Source organism: Choloepus didactylus, chromosome 6, assembly GCF_015220235.1.
Source record: "Choloepus didactylus isolate mChoDid1 chromosome 6, mChoDid1.pri, whole genome shotgun sequence".
Lineage (NCBI taxonomy): Eukaryota > Metazoa > Chordata > Mammalia > Pilosa > Megalonychidae > Choloepus > Choloepus didactylus.
Genome location: NC_051312.1, coordinates 118,543,155 through 118,562,605, shown reverse-complemented (window position 1 = coordinate 118,562,605; position 19,451 = coordinate 118,543,155). Strand labels below are relative to the sequence as shown.

Here is a 19,451-nt window from a genome sequence, read left to right as displayed (position 1 = left end):
AAATATTTATTCATCACGTTCTATGTGGATATTCTATTTTGGGCATTTGGGAGAATACTTAGTAAACAAAGTAATGACACTTGTCCTCATGAGGCCTACAATTCTATTCAGAATAGACAGACAACAAACAGTAAATATAATTAAGATATGAAGTATATAGAAAGATAATAAATGTTATGGTAAAAAGGGAACAGTAAACAGGATAAGGGGAATGAAGTGTGCCAGGGAGGAATGTTGACAGACTGCTGTAAAAGTAGGAGAGTTAAGTTAGGATTCGTTGAGAAATTGTCACCCAAGCAAAGGCTTGAAGGAGTGACAGTAATTGGCCGAGTGAATACTGGAGGAAGAGTGTTCAGCAGAGGCCAGTGCAAATCCCTAAGACAGAGCGTGCATGGTGTATTTAGGAAAAGGCAAGGTGGCCAGTGTGGCTGCAGTAGAGTGATGAAAGGGGTGGGTGGTAGCACTTGAGGTCAGAAGGTGACAGAGGGGCCAGATCAGAAAGGTCCTTGTAGGCCATTGCAAGGACTTTCACTTTCACCCTGGGTAAAATCAAAATCAGGAGCCATGGTAGGGTTTTGAGCAAAGAAATGTGTTATGTTGAGCATACTTGTAGAGAAGCAAGAATATAAATCAGAAGACCTCTGTTCTAGTTTGCTAATGCTGCTGTTAAGCAAAATACCAGAAATGGATTGGCTTTTATAAAGGGGTTTTATTTGGTTACACAGTTGCAGTCTTAAGGCCATAAAGTGTCCAAGGTAACACATCAACAATCGGGTACCTTCACTGGAGGATGGCCAATGGCGTCTAAAAAACCTCTGTTAGCTGGGAAGGCACATGGCTGGCGTCAGCTCCAAGTTCTGGTTTCATAATGGCTTTCTCCCAGGACATTCCTCTCTAGGCCACAGCTCCTCTTCAAAATGTTGCTCTCAGTTGCTCTTGGGGTGTTTGTCCTCTCTTAGCTTTTCCGGAGCAAGAGTCTGCTTTTAATGGCCATCTTCAAACTGTCTCTCATCTGCAGCTCCTCTCTCAGCTCCTGTGCGTTCTTCAAAGTGTCCCTCTTGGCTGTAGCAAGCTCGCTCCTTCTGTCTGAGCTTTTAGGGCTCCAGTGAACTAATCAAGGCCCACACTGAATGCGCAGGGCCAACCCTCCATGGAAATTATCTAATCAGAGTTATCACCTACAGTTGGGTGGGTCATATCTCCATGGAAACACTCAAAGAATTACAATCTAATCAACACTGATAAGTCTGCCCATACAAGATTGCATCAAAGATAAAGGCATTTAGGGGGACATAATACATCCAAACTGGCACAGCCTCTTATCACAGAAAGAGATGATGGTGGGTCACACCAGGGTAATAGTGGAGGAGATACATGATAGAAATCATTTCTGTTTCCTTCCATACTGTGCTCAAATGCTAATTATCTCCCGGGTTCTTCTGGACCTCTTTCCTGTTGAGGGCTGGTGGTCATCAATTAGGCCTCAAGCTCTTAAGATCTTCAACTGTTTGGCAGACTTAGTTTTGTTTTGTTTTTTCCTTTCACCATGCCCCAAAGCAAATTATGGCATGTTGCTGTCTGGACTTTGAGGAGCACCCCATCCCCCTCCCAAAACAGATTTATCTCCAACCCATTATCCATGGAATTTGTAGAGATGTTCTCAACTGAGAAGGCTTCATGTGTTGGCGCATGTCTGGCTGCCTTAAGACCACTCACAAATAGTTGTAGAACAAGCCCGAAGCATATTCAAGTGAATTGTGTGATGACTACCTGTGTGAAAACACATCAAGTGATCTAATATTGCCACCCACGACATGACATTAAGAAGATGCTCTTCTGTTAATGGAGGACAAACTCTCATGCTTAGGCCACTCTGTAGCATTTCTCATTCTATAATCTCACCTACAGAAAATAATCAGTTTTAATGAGCCTTGGCTGAGTTTCTAATGCCCAGTTCTCCAACTAACCTACCTCCCTCAACCTGTGGGCCCATCCTCACTAAAAGAGATAATGGCCTTTTTCTGCATTTACTTTTCCATTTCAAAGCAGACAATTGACCAGTTGAGAGAGTTCACTGTCCCAGTGGACTCTGGCGTCCCCTACTGGTTTTATATAGGCAAGACAGCTACCAGCATGACTAAGAGCTTGAGAGATTTAATCTTCCTTGATTTGAATAAGAACAATTGTTTCTTCCCCTCTATGCTAGCCTAACCTTTGAGTTTCTGAGTTGAGTTATACACTAGGGCTGCAATATAGTCCTAGAAACTTCTCCGACAGCTAATAATTTTTAACCTTTGGCAATAAGGCATAAAAAAATATTTGGACAGTTACACATCAAAATGTAAATGGTCACCTCTGGAGGCAGGGAATGAGATGGACTGAAGGGTTTAGGAAGCTTCACACTTTTTGTTCTTCTGATTGTTTGAAATTGGTTTTTGTTCTGTTTTACAAATTAGCATGTATTTCAGTTTTACTAGAGTATTTAAAAACAAATATTTAAAAAATAAAATAAACCCTTTGAGCAGCACTATAATTTATTAATTGCATTTTCACTTATCATCTCATGAGAACCCACATTGTCTCCTGTGAGGTTTCATATCCAAATGTCAGGAAACTATAAGTCCTATCTGTTGTTTTGCACTATGTGCTAGACCATGTACTAAACACATTCCATGCATATCCTCATTTAATATTTACCACATTCCTATGGTGTAGGTGCTATTGTTACCACCTTTTTATACATGAGGAAATTCACTTAGGGACATTAAGGGAATTGCCCAGGATCCCATATCATTAAGTGACCAGTCAGGGATGTGAAAATGAAGGGCAGAGAGATGAAGGAACTTGTCCAAGTTTGAGTAAATGGTAGAACAGGATCAAACCCCAGTCTCCAGACTTTAATCCACGTTAGAGATAGACTGGCTGCCTGTGAGGGTCCTCAAAGTTGCCAATTCAGGGTCTTCCAATATTCTTTCCTTGTGTTCTAGGAAACCACAGTTGGTAGAATTTGGAGGAAGTAGGATGAGAGAATCCCAATAATGACCTTAATGTGACATTTGAATTAAAGAAGCCACTAAGGCAAAAGGTCAACACCAGGTTTTTCATCACTTTGTTGAGCTTTAATGGAAAGACCTTTAAAGTCCAAGTTGGGAAATCTGATTTGGATCCTAAATACTCCACCTCACCTTAGACATCTGTTAGCTGTGTGACCTCAGACAATTCACAATCATTTCTAATCCCTACTTTGCGTATGCTTTAAAAAAAAGTGTTATCTATGTAGTGCGTAAGAATGTCCACCAGACTGACTGGGAGGGGTCTGATTCCCTTTTTTTAAAAGGTAAGTGTTGGCACTGCCCTCCCCCCTACCTGGGACCTGATGCCCAGGGGTATAAATCTCCCTGGCAACATGGGACATGACTCCTGGGGATGAATCTGGACCTGGCATCATGGGATTGAGAACATCTTCTTGACCTAAAGGGGGATGCAAAATGAAATGAAATAAAGCTTCAGTGGCTGAGAGATTCCAAATGGAGTCAAGAGGTCACTCTGGTGGACATTCTTATGCACTATAGAGATAACCCTTTTAGGTTTTAATGCATTGGAATAGCTAGAAGTAAATACCTGAAACTATCAAACTCCACTCCAGTAGCCTTGACTCTTGAAGACGATTGTATAACAATGTAGCTTACAAGGGATGACAGTGTGATTGTGAAAACCTTGTGGATCACACTCCCTTTATCCAGTGTATGGATGGATGAGTAGAAAACTGGGGAAAAAACTAAATGAAAAATAGGGTGGGATGGGGGGGATGATTTGGGTGTTCTTCTTTACTTTTATTTTTTATTCTTATTCTGATTCTTCCTGGTGTAAGGAAAATGTTCAAAAAATAGATAGGGGTGATGAATACAGAACTATATGATGGTGTTGTGAACAGTTGATTGCACACCACGGTGACTGTATGGTATGTGAATATATCTCAATAAAACTGAATTCAAAAAAAAGGAATCAGACCCTATGTACACATAATTTTCTATATTTTTACTACTTTTTGATGTAATTAATATATTCAGTGTATTTTTCCATGTAGATCTATTTATTCTTTGAATTATTTGCTTAAACAGAAAGGGCACATCTGTCAGCAAACTGATCTGAGCAGGAGGATGGAAAGGGGTGAGGGTGTGGAGGGCCCCCTGGAAGAAATGATCCTGTGTGTGGAGAGAGTCGAGGACATTCATCTGACCTTGGCAGGGTCCTCGGTCCCGTCTTCCCTGTGAAAGGAGACCCTGGAAATCCAGTATCACTCTCTGTGTGCAGAAGAGGAAGTGAGTAATGGAATAAGAGTCCCAAACAAACAAAAGCAACCAAGTCCAGGCTACCCAGAACCAAGCAAGTGCTCATGGGATGACAAAGGCAACATTTAAGTTGGGGTTTGGAGGATCCTGGAATAGGGATGCAAAACGTGACCCCTGGCATTTTTGCATATTGTTCCCCCTGAGTCACCTAGTTACTTGATTCCTACTCATTCTTTAGCCCTGAATTAGAGGTTACTCTTGATCAGAGCCTTTGCTATATGCTCTCTGAGAGTTCATTTCCCTTTCCTTGGAGAAATTATCTCACATTTATTAGTATGACTCCATGACTCCACACTTCTCAAGAACAGAAACTGTAGCCCCTTTTGCCTTTTATTGCATCCCTAATATCTCCACAGCACCTGGCATATAGTAGATGAAAATAAGTAGCTGTAGACTGAAATAATGAATTGGGCGAGTGGTTCCTTTGGATCACTGGAAGAGCCACCAACTTTGGGGACTCTAGGGTCTTATTTTGTAGGACAAACTATTGAAAACCTTACCTAACTTCAGTATATGAAAAAACAGCTTTTGAGAGCCAGCACCACAACTTGCCTTGTCTCCAAAGATTACCTGTCATTGACCCATTGCAACAAAATTCAAGGCAGGAGTCATCAGGGGGCAGAATAAGAGTGGCTGACCCTCCCACTCAGAGCCTTGGTGGGAACATGCCTGGAGGATAACAGGGGATGGACCCAGTGAGCAGGGACTTAATCACCACTATTCATGCCTTCAATAATTTGCTCCTGGTCTCTCAGCTACCAAATGGTACATTCAACATTCGAAAGCAAGGTTATCAGACTACAAAGCATGCTTTTTGTTGTATATCCTCAATCCTCTCTTACAACAGAGATTCTCAGCTCATTCTCAGAGTCCCCGGAGGCTTTCTAAAACTGTATGTGCCTGGGCCTCACCCCAGAGATTGTCATTCACTTACCTGTATTTTTAATACAAATTCTGTTGTAAAGTCAAGACTGGAAACCATTGCCTTATTTTGAATTTGCCCTTGCTGAGGGAAAAAAGTGGTTACCAGGAAGGGTAAATGAAAAGGTAAGTTTGAATCAAATCTCAGAATCACAGTTTCCTTATCTTCAAAATGGAGATAACTCCCACTTCCCTAAGTTGTTATGAAGCATAAGGGAGATAATAGGTACTGAACATCTAAGACAGAGTCCTACAGGGTGTAGACACTACTCATCTGTTTCCCTCTCGAGAGTAGAGACAGCCAACAAAGCACAGTGCTTAATATATAATGGTTTGTGCAATTCGAACTTAACCATTATGCTCTGTGTAAAGGGAGCACTGGGTACTGAAGGAAGTGCTGTGGAAGTTACTTCATCACTTGGTGGCTTAACTTTGAAGCACTTCTCTTTCTGGAAAAGGGGACCTTTTAAAGATTGCTAACATTCACAGAATGGTCACAAGGAACTAATACGGCCCTAACTTCATCACATCCACAATATAAAAAGGATACCTCACTTGAGGGTTTACACAGAGCTTTTACATATACTATCTCATTTAATTCTCATGATACCCACAAGGGAGATGTTAACATATCAGTTTTATAGATGTGGAAGTTCTGTGGAGCTTCAGAAGAAGTTAGAAGATTTGCTAAAAGTTGCATACGTAGGAAATGACAGAACCTCAATGAGAACCAGCTAGTCCAATCCAATGCTCTTTATCCTGCACTACAACTGGCCCCCAGAATTACCCTAACTTGATCAATATGTGTAGACATCCATTCTAACTATTGGAGTTCAAAAATGCATAATACAGAAGATATTTTTCCTTGGTTTATATTAATCAAATTAGCCATATGCTTCACAGGGTATATTTCTGTATTTAGCTCATGTTATTCCCTCCTCTGGTTCACATTCCCCTTTGGCAAACTCCTACTCTTCCTTTAAGATTCAGCCACACAAAAACATCCACAGGCAGCTTTTCATGCTACCTATGCCCACCCTGGCTGGTTGAATGCACTCTTTTTTATTTAAACAGAAAAGAGAGTATCTATACAATCAGTTTTATCTCTTTAGGGCATAAAAGTAAACTTAGCTATAAAAAATACAGCCTTCCCTTTCTCTCATAGCTGACTCTGCAATGGGACAGCCTGCCAGGTAGTCAGGCTAGAGTATTCCCTAAGAGGTGGTATTAGGGAAACAGGGAGATCTTCCACGGCCTTGCATTGTCTCTGTCCAAGAATAAATTTCTTCTACCATCTTACTTGCTCTGAAACTCATGTTACAGGGAATAAAGCCACTATGTGTGTTTAAAATTTGTTTGCTCAGTTTGATCTTTTTAGTAAAAACAGACTTAAATGCAAGCAGCCCCTACATTCACACTGCCACAGGGCTGGATCTATTGACAGAGGCCTCTACCCAGCAAGTCCACTTTTTAACACAGCATTCACACAGGAGAAAATAGGATGGATCTGCAAACAAGTCAGTGTCAAAATAACTTAATGCACAGTGGATAAATGTTAAATCACTTGCCTTCAATATAAAGGGTATTTTCACTAATGACCTAGCGTGAAGGAAGCCACATCATAACTAAGTGGTGCACCCAGGGAAGACAAAAATGATCAAGATGAGAACAGCTTGAACAACATGGGGGAAAAGCTGCCACATTCATACAAGGAATTAACTGCCATGTCTCAGCATGTTCACATTCTACCTCTCCTCCAAGAGCCATTCAAAACCACTCCGTCCCTCATGAAGCCTTCCTTGTCCCTCCTCCTCCAACCACTGTTCTTTCCTCTGGACGCCACGCATTTTCTCTCAATTTCTATACCTGACACTTACCACTTTCTGCCTGATGTCATAATTCATCATATAATTATTACCTCCAATAAGCTAGTACCCAGCACAGTACTTGACACATGATAGACAGAAGGAAATATTTGTCAAGTGAATGCAGAGACCTATACCATGAACATTAATCATGCTGTTCAAATATACTCTAGCCCAGGACACATTTCTCTGGATATTTACAAAGCTCCTGAGAGGCATCAGGAAGGAACTGAACTCCTTACTGTAGCATCTCAAACAAGGACATTATTTATTCACATATTAACACATGATATATATCATGCAGGTTGACTTGTATTTATACACAAGAATATCTGCCTTTGCAGAGAATATGTACATATATGTAAGTGAATGGGCACAAAGGCTATTTATGAAAACATAAGCTACATGCAAGTAGAGTCACAATAAGTGGGACAGGTGACATGATTTTGAAAGCATGCTCAAGGGGTGCTGAGCAACACAGCCCTCTATATCGCCACACTGTCTGAAAATCCCCTCAGCATCTTATTCCTTTGGGAATATATAAGACAGCCCTTTCTCCCTCTCTCTTGTCTCTCCTCCATGAACGTTAGCTGAGGTGTCCCAGTGGTGCAGGTCTTGAGCTGCTGCTGGCAGATCAAGTAGAGACTATACAGCAGAGCCTGATGTGCAAGACCAGCTCAGTCTCCATAAACATACACCTGGGGTTGAATCCTGGCTCCTCTACTAACTAAGCACATGCCTTGGACAAGTCGTCCATCCTCTCTGAACATGATTTCTCTGTAAAATGGAGATGATAATAGCATCTCTATGCCATGACTGTGTGGAGATAGACCAAGGTAATATATGTACCTCATGTCTACCCAGGATGTAATAAATATTCAGCAAATGTTTATTATTATCATTGTCAGCACTGTTCTCTTTGTCTTCCCCATGGAAAATCCAGCTTACAGACCAAGGCTTTTCTAACATATTGATGCCAAAATCACATTCTCTAGAGGCCCCTGCTAGACCCCAATACGAACCATGTTTGATGACAGCACGTCCAGGCACACAATCCCTTCATATACAACCAGGCTGGGCGAGTTCAGGGATTCTCCAGTTGGACTCCTTGGTCCCAAGATACCAACCGCTAATCCAACAATACGCCCCATGCATAAATTAGCATAGCCTCAGCATCTTACATAACCAGAAACCTGCTGTTTGTCCATGTAACGTCAGGACCAGTCTCCTATTGTGTGTTCCTTTTCCTCGACCAGACAATTTTGCCAAAGTAAATATCTAACTAAAAGCCCCAAAAGCAAAGTGCAGCAAAGTGTGGTTTTTTGTTATTGTTGTTGTTGAAAAGTTCCCCCGTTTTGGGGTAATAAATCACGTTATAAAGTTGCAAAATCGTCGGAGTGTAATTAACCTGTGTTGCTTCATGTTCCTGATGCAGCAACTGTTTAAGACATAGCTTTATAAGGGGCCAAAAGAGAGCAGGGACATGATGCTGTGTATTTGGGCACTTCCCGCCAGGGGAAGGTCCCGAACCGGACGGGCAGAGGAGGAGGTCGGGGGAGGTTGTGTTTGAAAACAAGGTCATGCCAAATCTGAGGATTCTTCCACTTCTGCTCTTACTCCACCTGCAGCTTTCCAAGGCCTTTCCTGTCCCTCCTGAAGACCAAGATGAGAAAAATGCCAAAGTTATTCAGGTAAACCAATTACCAGTCACCTGGGGTGGTAGTTTGATTTGCTGATTATAAGGAAATCATGTGGGTTGTTTTTTATTTTAAGCTAAAATAGTCTGAAGGAAATAATCTGGATGATTTGCCTGAGGCTGAACATCTTGTTTTGGTGACCTGGAGAGTTCCAAGCTGGCAAGGAGTAGCCCCTCCAAAAGTTGAGGCACGAAAATAAGTTGTATTCTTCAAAGCCTCGGAAAGTACTGCTGCCGAGCTGCCTCCAGCTTAGGAACCCTTTTAGAGGGAATGGTTTTAATTATAAAAGTAAATGATTTTCTTTCTCAGTTACCTATGATTTTTCGTTTCAGTTTATCTGTGACCCAGCCACCACGTCTGGTGTTCCCTATATAGACTCTCCTTTATGGCCAAAAATCCTTGGGTGCAAAAGCAGAAATCTGCTCATTATGTAATCAGATTTCCCAGGCACCAAATTGCAGGGCTGTTTATAAACTCTCAAAAACACTATAAAAACAGAGCCAACAGCTTTTTCCCATTGTTTTACAGTATGAAAGCCAGACCAAATTTTTAAGAAACAAAAGGGAATACTGTTACATATTTGCACGTGCAATTTTTTCTTCACATTACACAAATGCATTCTTGTCACTTATTTTTTGTTATCTCTTACAACAATAATAGTAACCCCTGGGGCTAATAACTAGAGTTCATTGAGTGCTTACTCTGTACAAGGCACTCTGCTAAGTGTTTTACAAACATTACTGCATTTAATCCTCACAACAACCCTGTGAGGTGGGTATTATTATTATTTCCATCTTAGAAATGAGAAATATGAACCTTAAGTTAGTTCACATGCCCAACATCTCACAATTAATCAGTGGCAGAGCTAAGATTTGAACCCAAAGCTGTCTGATTTCAAAGCCTGTGCTCTTTCAGATGTCACCTAAAGGTGCAGGTGCTCACAGGCTGCATAAGGTGAGATACTGAGTCATATATGATGGACTTGTCAACACCCTTCAGCACCTTTACTTCCAAATGAGCGTTCCCCTTTCCTAAGAGTTGCCTTGGTGAGTAAAATGCCTTTACCAGTGATGCTACCATTGTCCAAAAACACATTTGGAGTTCCTTTTTTGAAATTGTCAATTTCATTTCAGAGGCAACACGGTGAGTTGGGACCTGGCTTGTAATCTTCTCTCTCTGAGCCTCCATTTCTCCTGGAGGATTAAAAGAGATGATCTAAATGATGCAGCTAATACTTCAAGAGAAGTCAGTAAATGCTGGCTTTAATTTATTTTATAAAAATAACAAGACAGTTTCCTGACATACAGCAGCATGTTGTATATCTTACTTGGTCCTCATCCCTTAGGAAACTCTGATATTTATGCATGAACATTAACTAGAGCACTGAACAGAGAGCATCTGGTCTTCCTAGTTGGAACTGTTCTCAGTGCCAGCCTGTGGCTGTGTCAGGCTATCAGTCCTGGTTTGATATCTGGAGTAACTTACAAAGGAATGTAAAATTTCCGGAGAACTGAAGGTAATTTCACAAATACCGTTCTGTGTTTGTCTTTGTCCAGAGTTATCTAGAAAAGTTCTACCAATTGCCAAAGATCCGACATATGTCTGAAAGGAAGATCATCTCTGGTGTGACTGTTGAGAAGCTTAAGGAAATGCAGCAATTCTTTGGGTTGAACGTGACAGGGAAGCCAAATGCTGAAACCCTGGAGACGATGGGAAAGCCTCGCTGTGGGGTGCCTGATACGGGCGATTTTATGATAACCCCTGGAAAACCCTGGGAAAAAACTGACCTGACCTACAGGTGATGTTTCTTGAGTTTCAGAATTCATTCGTTCAGTCAGTATTTACTGAGCTCTTATGATGTGACAGACACTGTTCTAGGACTTGGGATACCCCAGGGACAAATGGATAAACTCATGGAGTTTACATCCTAGTGAATGAGTATGACAATGAAAATGCAGGGATTCCTTGGATTCTTTCCACTCCAAGTCCTGCCAAGTTTCTCTTCCTTCTCCAACTGTCTAAAGAGAACACTGGCATTTTGAGGCTGTCTCTCTATGCATTCACTTTAGGATCCAAAAAAGGTTTAAACATCCCAGAGAGGATATAGTTCAGGGTTGTTCATATTCACTGATTATAACAATAATAGTCAATAAAATACTATTATTTGCTGGCTAGTGAACTAAATGGTTTACATGTAGTTAATCCTCACAGCACTCCATGAGAGGTACACTATTGATTATCCTCATTTTATGAATAAGGACACTGAGGTTTAAAGACATTGAGTCACTTGTCAAAAATCCTAGAGTTATGAAGGGTAGAAATCCAGACACGAACCCTTTTCTGTCCTCAAGCTGGAATCCTACACCCCCTTCTAGTAGTCTCTTCAGTGGTAGCACGTCACATAGGCAACTCACTCCAAAGCACAGCAACTCAATATGTTGATAGGCTGCAGTCCTATATAATAATGAACTCTTCACACATCTTCTCGTTTTGAAGGATTATAAACTATACCCCACAGTTGTCACATGCTGATGTGGAAAGTATATTTGCAGAAGCCTTTCAACTCTGGAGTCGTGCATCACGCCTGACCTTCACCAGGATCTCAGAGGGCGAAGCAGACATCAGGATTGAGTTTGCCCGAGGAGGTAGTCTCAAAGCAGCCATGCTCAGTTTTACCATCTGTGATGAACCTGTGGATAGGCAAGGGCCTAACATGAACTGTTTTTTTTTTTTTCCTTCAGATCATGGTGACAATTCTCCATTTGATGGGCCCAATGGAATCCTTGCTCATGCCTTCCAACCAGGCCCAGGTCTTGGAGGAGATGCTCATTTTGATGCAGATGAAACATGGACCAAAAACTCTTCAAGTAAGTTAACCAAGGCAATGTCTTCATGCAGCTTTTGAACTCACTTTTTCCACATTAGAATCAAGCCCACATTCAAGTTATTGTGACATTTCAAACTCACTCAAACTGAACATTTAAAATTTTTGCTGCCTCAAGATATTACATCAGTTTAGGTTAAAAATAATTCTGAAGGTACTTATTGACCTTGTTTCCTAGGGCAGGGGATTAGAAAACTATGGACCATGGCCAAATCCTGCCTGGCCCCATTATCATAAAGAAAGTTTTACTGGACCAGAGCCCTCACATTTGTCTGTGATGGCTTTTGCGGTATAATGGTAGAGTTAAGTAGTTGTGAGAGTGACCAGATGGCCCACAAAACCTAAAGTATTTTCTATCTGGCCCTTTAAAGGAAAAGTTTGCTGTAAAAGGGGGTCTTTCTTTTAATATCTTGAAATTTAATGGTTTGGAAAAGTTCCCTGCTTTTGCAAATCCAGAAATAATTGGGTTAATTTAGAAAATGCCCTATTTAGAAAAGAGCAGTTGCCTTCTCCTTCATCCAGTTATTGCATCTTCAGAGTTCTTTTGTGTATGTTCCTACCTAGCAAAGCACTCCTTTCTGGAGAAGGCTCATAATAAGATGGGCTAGGCCACCTGAAGGGAAGAAAAGAGGCTGAGGACAAGTATAACCAGACCCTGTGACACTTCACAAGTCACGGACCACATAGCACCCTTTAGATAATAATCCAAGAGGCACCTTTTACCATTGTTCGGCACCTGTTCCTCCTGCCATTTTCCCAACATATATGTTGTAAGTTTCCATTCCACTTATGTTCCTGTTCTAGCAGCTGCATGTACCCCAAGATAAATAATAACTCTTCACGAGTTCAGATGGTCATAATCTCTTATCTGAACTAAATGATTCAGTTTCCTAACTGACACTCCACCTCCAATCTCAGCTCCTCTAAGTTTTCTGAACACAGTGGCAAGATTCGTCTTTAGAAAGCCCAGCTTGGATCATGTTATTCTCCTGCTTGAAATTTTCAGTGTTTACATATTTTTTACCAAATAAGGTCCAAACACATCACTTGGCATTGAGGGTTATTGGTGATTTTCCATCCTCGTCTTTCTTGGCTTGTCTTCATATTCCATAAGCACCACATTGGGCCATTCACTGTTCTCAGATCACACCCTGTGCTTTCCAGCTTCCCCTAAGTTTGCTCACATTGCTTCCCCTTCCCAAAATGCCCTTCTTCTTACCCCAAGCCCCACCTTTCAAAATCTCTCATCTTTCCATCCTATGTCAAATGCCACCTTCTGCCTTGTCTTTTAGTGGAAATGAGGCCTCCTCCTGAGAATCCCAAAAGAATAAGTTCCTCCTTCTCTAGCTGCTTTCCCTTCATTATTCTGTGCATTCAAGTTTTTTGCACATGCACCTCCCCTTCTAGACTATGCGATCCTGGAGAGCAGAGAACTGTGACAAATCCCCTACACCCCCCAACACACAGTACTCCACCCACTCAAAGATGTTTTTTGAAATGCACCCATGATTACATAAATGAAAGGATGTGAGGATCAGTAAAGCAAGCCTTGGAGGATGGGTAGAATTTTAGTAGGCTAATTATCAACAGGAAGATGAATGTTGTGGTAAGAGTGTCAGTTTTGCCATTAGACATGCTCTACAACTTACTAGCAGCCAGACCGAGAACAAGATACTCAAAATGTAGGCCTCAGTTCCTTCACTGTAAAAATATTTCTAATAATATTTACTTAACAAAAATACCATAAGAATTAAATGTTACAAATGGATACTACCAAGCATGCGGTAGGTACTCTGTAACTGTGTTTACTATTAGGAAAAGTGAGCATGTAGAAAAATGCAGTGTTTGGGAGAAGGCACACCTACTGGCTGGAGGGAAGGAGCCACATTAGGGAAGCAAGAAGTCAAGCCCTGAAATGTGTGTTTGGAGCCAGGAAGTGGGGGTCTTGAAAGCCAGGAACAGGAGCTTGGGCTTTATTTCATAGGAAGTAGGAGACTTGGAAGTTTTTAAGCTCCCAATTGTGAAAGGCACTAAGTTAGTGGATGTTAAAAGATGGGGGAAGAGAGAGATAAAGAGCATTTCAGAGCTGGCTGGAGAGTTCAGAAACAGGGAAGAGTAGATGCTAGGCTGTGAGTGATAAGTTGCTGACAGGAGTCAGCCCTGTCTCTGGGCTCCTGCACTGCCTGGCAAAGTCCTTACCTACCTGCTCACTAACATTCTACTGATGAGGCTGAGGCCCCAAGACTGAAGAGGGGTGGGTGTAGGGGCACAGGAGGAGTTGGGTTCCTGGCATCGTGAGACCTGTGATGGCTCTGCCACCAACTAGTCTTATGGCCATCAATTCTCCAAGCCTCAGGTCACATATTAAAAAATATGGGAACTGGAATAAAGACAGCTTTTCTTGAGTTCTAAGATTTGATGAGAAGCTCATACTCACCAAATCCCAACCTTTGACTCCTAGCTTGACTCCTCCCAATCTCCATTTCTTCATGTACCTCAAGGAAGTGTGAAAAATACGTGGGTGGGGAGGGCTCTTTCTCCAGGCAGTTTTGATTTGGAAGCGGCATTTCTTGAGGTCATATTTCCAAAGACCCTTGGCTCCACTGGAAGCCATTCAACACACACGCTTGCCTTCCAGATTACAACTTGTTTCTTGTTGCCGCTCATGAATTTGGCCATTCTCTGGGACTCGCTCACTCCTCTGACCCTGGTGCCTTGATGTATCCCAACTACGCTTTCAGGGAACCCAGCACATTCTTGCTCTCTCAAGACGACATCAATGGCATCCAGGCCATCTATGGTAAGGTCATCTGAAGGGCACCATGGTGTGTGGTGGGACCAAGAGAGAGGCCCAGCAGGCCGAGGATCTGGGCATACCTCCCTTTGCTCTTCTCTCAGATTCTGTCCTCTGGGCAAGCTCAAACTGACCTCTGCAAGTTGCCAGGAGCTCAGGTAGCCTTAGCAAAGGAGGCCCAGGGGCAGGGGGGTGGGGCTGAACCTCTATTAACACCTTAGGAAAAGATGAGGAAAAAATGCACTATAATGGTTTCCAGTAGTTGTTTCTATGTGGTGGTGGTTTTTTTCCCCAACTCCTTCTTTTCTGCACTTTGCAAATTTTATATAATTTTAAAAGATGTAACTTGAACTTTTGATACAGCAATCCTGTTCCTAGATATATTTCCTAAAGGAATTCTCACATGTTCATAAATATGTCAAGGATGTTGAATGAAGTCCCGTTTGTGGTGGTGGAAGTTGAAGGGCTTCTAGGGATCTAGCATGAGAAGAATGAACAGATAACATCTGATGGATGCCCACCTCAGAGTACTGTGCAGCAGTCAGAGTCATTGCATTAGATGTACCCATAGTGACAATATGGATGGATCTTTAAAACATTATGCTTAGTGAAAAAGAAACAGAACGATACATAAGACACAGTATATAAATCTACGCAAATTTAAAATGCATATAGGCAAAACAAGCCTTTTCCAATAATACATACTAATAAAAAGTTATATATTGAACAATTAAAATTGTCATCTATAGAGGAGGGAGGGGACTGGAAGTGGGATATGGTGAGAAAAAGGAACACTTCTTTAAAAGGTCTGATTGATTGGTACGGTGTTTCTTTTTGGAAGGATGGAAAAGTTTTGATTACGGAAGGTAGTGATGGTGACCCAACATTGTGAATGTAATTAACACCAATGAATTGTTTAATTGAAAGTGAATAAAATGGGAAATTTTAGGTTGTGTATATGTTATCAGAATAAAAATATTAAAAAAACAAACAAACAAAGGCATGACATACTTTTCGGGGAAGAGTTTGGGATCTTTGCCTTGTCATAGAACTACTGCCTGGGTAAGACCACTGCATCTCTCCTCCCCTGCCTCCTAGTGGCTGTGCAGACGAACAGGAAACTAGAGAAGGGCTTTAGTGCTCCATGAAACAGAGTGGAATGGAATGGAATGGGATGGAGTGGAGTGGAATGGAGTGGAGTGGAGTAGAGTGAAGTGGAGTGAAGTGGAATGGAATGGAATGGAATGGAGTGGAATGGGGGAAAGCACTCTCCTCACTGTGGTGGGACAGGACTACAGAACAAGGAGGCTAGAGTACCACAACCAGGGAATTGTTTTCGTGACAGCAGAATTTCTAGGAATAAGAAGTCCTACCTTAATTGCCTTTAGACCCCAACTCCTTGTCTTCTGCCACCCCAACACCTCCTTCTTCTGCAATGTTTTAAATTCTCCCAACAAGCAGCATAGTCCTTCATCTACAATGAGAAAACAGATTAAAATATGAAAACTTATAGAAAAGATATTGCTTAAATGTGACTTAGATTTACACTATGGTGTAAAAGACTGATATCAGATCCTTTCCTGAAAGTAGATTTTGGTAGGGAAGGAGGAAGTGGATACTGAGTGCCCCCAAAAAGGGGAAGGAGGCACCAAGAAGGGGTAGAAGGACAGGATTAGGCTAGAAGAAAGAAAATACAGGAGTGGAGGTAATGAATTCAAATGTCTTTACTTCACAACCTTACCTGGAACTGGCTGTGAAGTCCATCAATACGCTTATTTTTTTTTTTTAAGTTTTAAAAAAAATTTTTTAAGAGAGCAAAATTTTAATGCCTCTTGAGATAGTCTGGTAGAATCTCTCTTCACATGAAGACACTTCCCCTTCCTGAGAAGTGTCTGAAGTACCCTAAAAGTCATGCTGGATTTATGCTTATAAAAAATTCTTTTTTTTTAAGGGCCTTCAGACAACCCTGTCCAACCCACTGGACCAAGCACACCCACGGCCTGTGACCCCAGATTGACATTTGATGCCATCACCACACTCCGTGGAGAAACACTTTTCTTTCAAAACAGGTAAAAGATTGAATTCTTCCTTTCATTGACTTCTCTTACTGGCATAACTTAAAACTGGATTCTAGTTAAGTCACAGATTACTCAGCTTTTGCTCTGAATTCTACATATATGCATTTAATTGGGATTTATAGTGTTTTCTGGGTAACTGAAAAAAAAAAAACAGGAAAAAATGCAAAGATTCACAAACATTCAGATGTTTGTGGTGATGGAAACAGACATGGCTCTATCTGTTTGGGTATGCCTTGGCTGGGTTTACTTGATACCAAAACATTCAATTCCATCCAAAATCAGTTAAGTAAATGAAAACTATCACTTAACTAGCTGTGGGGACAATCACCTGTTTGAATTTTTCACTTTTCCAGTGGGTATTTTGTGATTGTATAACCACAGGCTGAGTGTATTTGCTATTGACTACTGTCAACATTTTATGATCCTCTGGGAGCAGTAATGGGAGATACTAACAAAGCAGGATTTGCCAATGTGTAAGGAGGGAACAATGCAGAGTATACTGGCCAGATGGACATCGCCATGAGCCCTGGCCATGTGCTGGCCACTGTCCTAGGAACTTTGCCTGTGTTCTCTTGTTATATCCTCCCAACAATCTTACAAGGTACCATTTCTAGACCAAGACTATTTAAGCTTTTGTATGTGTGGTTCTTTCTTTGTGATCCATGAGGTTCTTCTGGAGAAAGCATCCTCAGCTACCTACCGTCGAACTCGACTTCATTTCTCTCTTCTGGCCATCCCTGCCAAGTGGTATACAGGCTGCTTATGAGGATTCTGAAAGTGACCTAGTTTTCGTATTTAAAGGTAACTGCCTGAGGTTTTCACCTTATCTTGGTTCTGCCTGAAGAGAAGGGGCAAGGCTTCTTTGTGGTCACATCCAGGTTCCAAAGAGGTGGGCCAACGAGAGAGGATTATACTGGTCAGGCTTTTGTCAGGAGACCTGTGCTGAGGCTCATCTCTGCCACTAACTGCTGTGTGACGTTGAGCAAACTGTACCCTGCTCAGGCCTCAGTTTTCTCATCTACAAAATGGGAAGACAACATTAGACCATCTTTAGTGTTCCTCCAGCCCTGTCCCAGCTATAATATTCTAAGATTCCCCAAGGCCATAAATTAATCTTTATATAAGTCATATGAGATGAGACAAACAACAGTGAGGCCCTAAATGACAGACTAAGAAGTTTGAATTTTTTTATAGATGATGGGGAACCACAAGGGATATCATAATCCCATAGTCTTAACTTCAGCACTTTGTCTTTCAAACACCACTTGTTCCATTTTAATTTCTATGATGAATTTAGGTAAGAAATGTTGTACATTATTTTGTAGGAATAGAACTTTAACACATAACCTGAATTATTGACAGGCAAACAATACTGGGCTCTGAATGGCTATGATATTCTGCAAGGTTATCCCAGGGATATATCAAACTATGGCTTCCCAAGTAGTGTGCAAGCAATTGATGCAGCTGTTTCCTACAGGGGAAAAACATACTTCTTCATAAATAACCAATTTTGGAGGTAAGGTAATTTATTTTTTCAATTAAAGGTTGAATCTGTGTTTCTTTTCCCTGACTATAAACCACTAAAAATCTTGAAAAATTCAGGCATCTGAAGATTTAAAAAATACATATTTGATAGGTTTAAGTCAGAATATATTCTTTTTCATAAGATGTTTGGTGTTGCTATGGCTTTTGAAAATTTCTTTTTTATAAACTAAAATGCTTGCTCAGTAGTATTGAGGATTCCACAACATGGAACAAAACTAACTTTAAAAAGCACTAATATGGGATGTAAAGAAAGTGTTAGACTAAATCTCCTTTAGAAGTAAAATTCTGACACACTCAAGCAAATGTTATGTAACTAGCCTACAGAACTTGGTGCCCAAAATGAACTTATTATTTATAGTTTCTCTCTGTCTCTCTCCCCCCCTCCCTCTCTTTCTCACACACACACACACAACACAAACACACACACACAGAGTTGTACTTTGTACCAGTTAAGTAAAAGCCTTAGAAAATATAAGCTTTTATTTTGGAAATAACATGCTTTAGGAATCAGAAACCTGTTTTAGTATTAATGATACCCGTATATTATATAAATACATATGTACCCTTAAGGATATTAGTTTACCACTCTTAACCCCAGTAAATAGGACATTGTGAGGGCTGAATGTAAAAATATATGTGAAGCATTTTAGAAAGTACATTCAGAAAGTATGTAAAGAAAACTGCTAGCATTTTACATTGCATTCGTCTTAAAACAGGATATTTTTTCCTCATCAGATATGACAACCAAAGACATTCCATGGATCCAGATTATCCCAAAAGCATAGCAAGTGTCTTTCAAGGAATAGGAACTAGAGTTGATGCAGTTTTCCAGAAGGATTGTAAGTAGATAATAAGACTAGTAACAGATTTGTTTAAATTTTTATTTTAAAAATAACATGTTTGCACTTGAATGTTACATTCAGATGGGGGGGCGGTTAATTGAAAACGTCTGAGATTTTGCCTCTGCAAGCTAATTCAACAAATTCTCTTTTTTATAGACTTCTTCTTTTTCTTCAGTGGACCAACATATTATACATTTGATATTGATGCTGGTAGAGTTACTAGCGTTGAAAGAAGCAACAGATGGCTTAACTGTTGATAAACTTTCAGCAAAATCGAATACATTTGAATCCATTTTCTGAATATCAATGGTAGAGAAGTCCAATTTTCATGTTCATTATTTTGTGTCCTCCTTATCCTTTTTTTTAACAATAACTCAGGTTGTTTGCCTTCACTGTATTCATTGGGCTTATCCTTAATGAAAATATGTTTGAAATACTCCACTGTTTGCAGAGGCTGATTCAATTCTTACATA

At 40.8% G+C, this 19,451-nt stretch overlaps 1 protein-coding gene across 1 annotated transcript; it reads left to right on the top strand.

Moving 5' to 3' along the window:
• Positions 1–8,639: 8,639 nt before the first annotated feature.
• MMP8 (matrix metallopeptidase 8) lies at positions 8,640–19,256 on the top strand. Its single transcript, XM_037841235.1, has 10 exons — positions 8,640–8,829; positions 10,392–10,633; positions 11,332–11,480; positions 11,577–11,702; positions 14,358–14,519; positions 16,465–16,582; positions 17,259–17,392; positions 17,954–18,107; positions 18,872–18,975; positions 19,135–19,256. The coding sequence occupies exons 1-10, from the start codon at positions 8,719–8,721 to the stop codon at positions 19,233–19,235; spliced, it is 1,401 nt and encodes a 466-aa protein (XP_037697163.1). The 5' UTR covers positions 8,640–8,718; the 3' UTR covers positions 19,236–19,256.
• The last annotated feature ends 195 nt before the right edge of the window (positions 19,257–19,451 follow it).

What these genes read in the sequence shown, in the direction of transcription:
- MMP8 (XM_037841235.1), top strand. Translation starts at nt 8,719, where the DNA reads ATGCCAAATCTGAGGATTCTTCCACTTCTGCTCTTACTCCACCTGCAG. An exon ending in GATTGAGTTTGCCCGAGGAG is followed by an intron (nt 11,481 to 11,576) that starts GTAGTCTCAAAG and finishes TTTTTCCTTCAG; the next exon opens with ATCATGGTGACAATTCTCCA. An exon ending in ATGGACCAAAAACTCTTCAA is followed by an intron (nt 11,703 to 14,357) that starts GTAAGTTAACCA and finishes CTTGCCTTCCAG; the next exon opens with ATTACAACTTGTTTCTTGTT.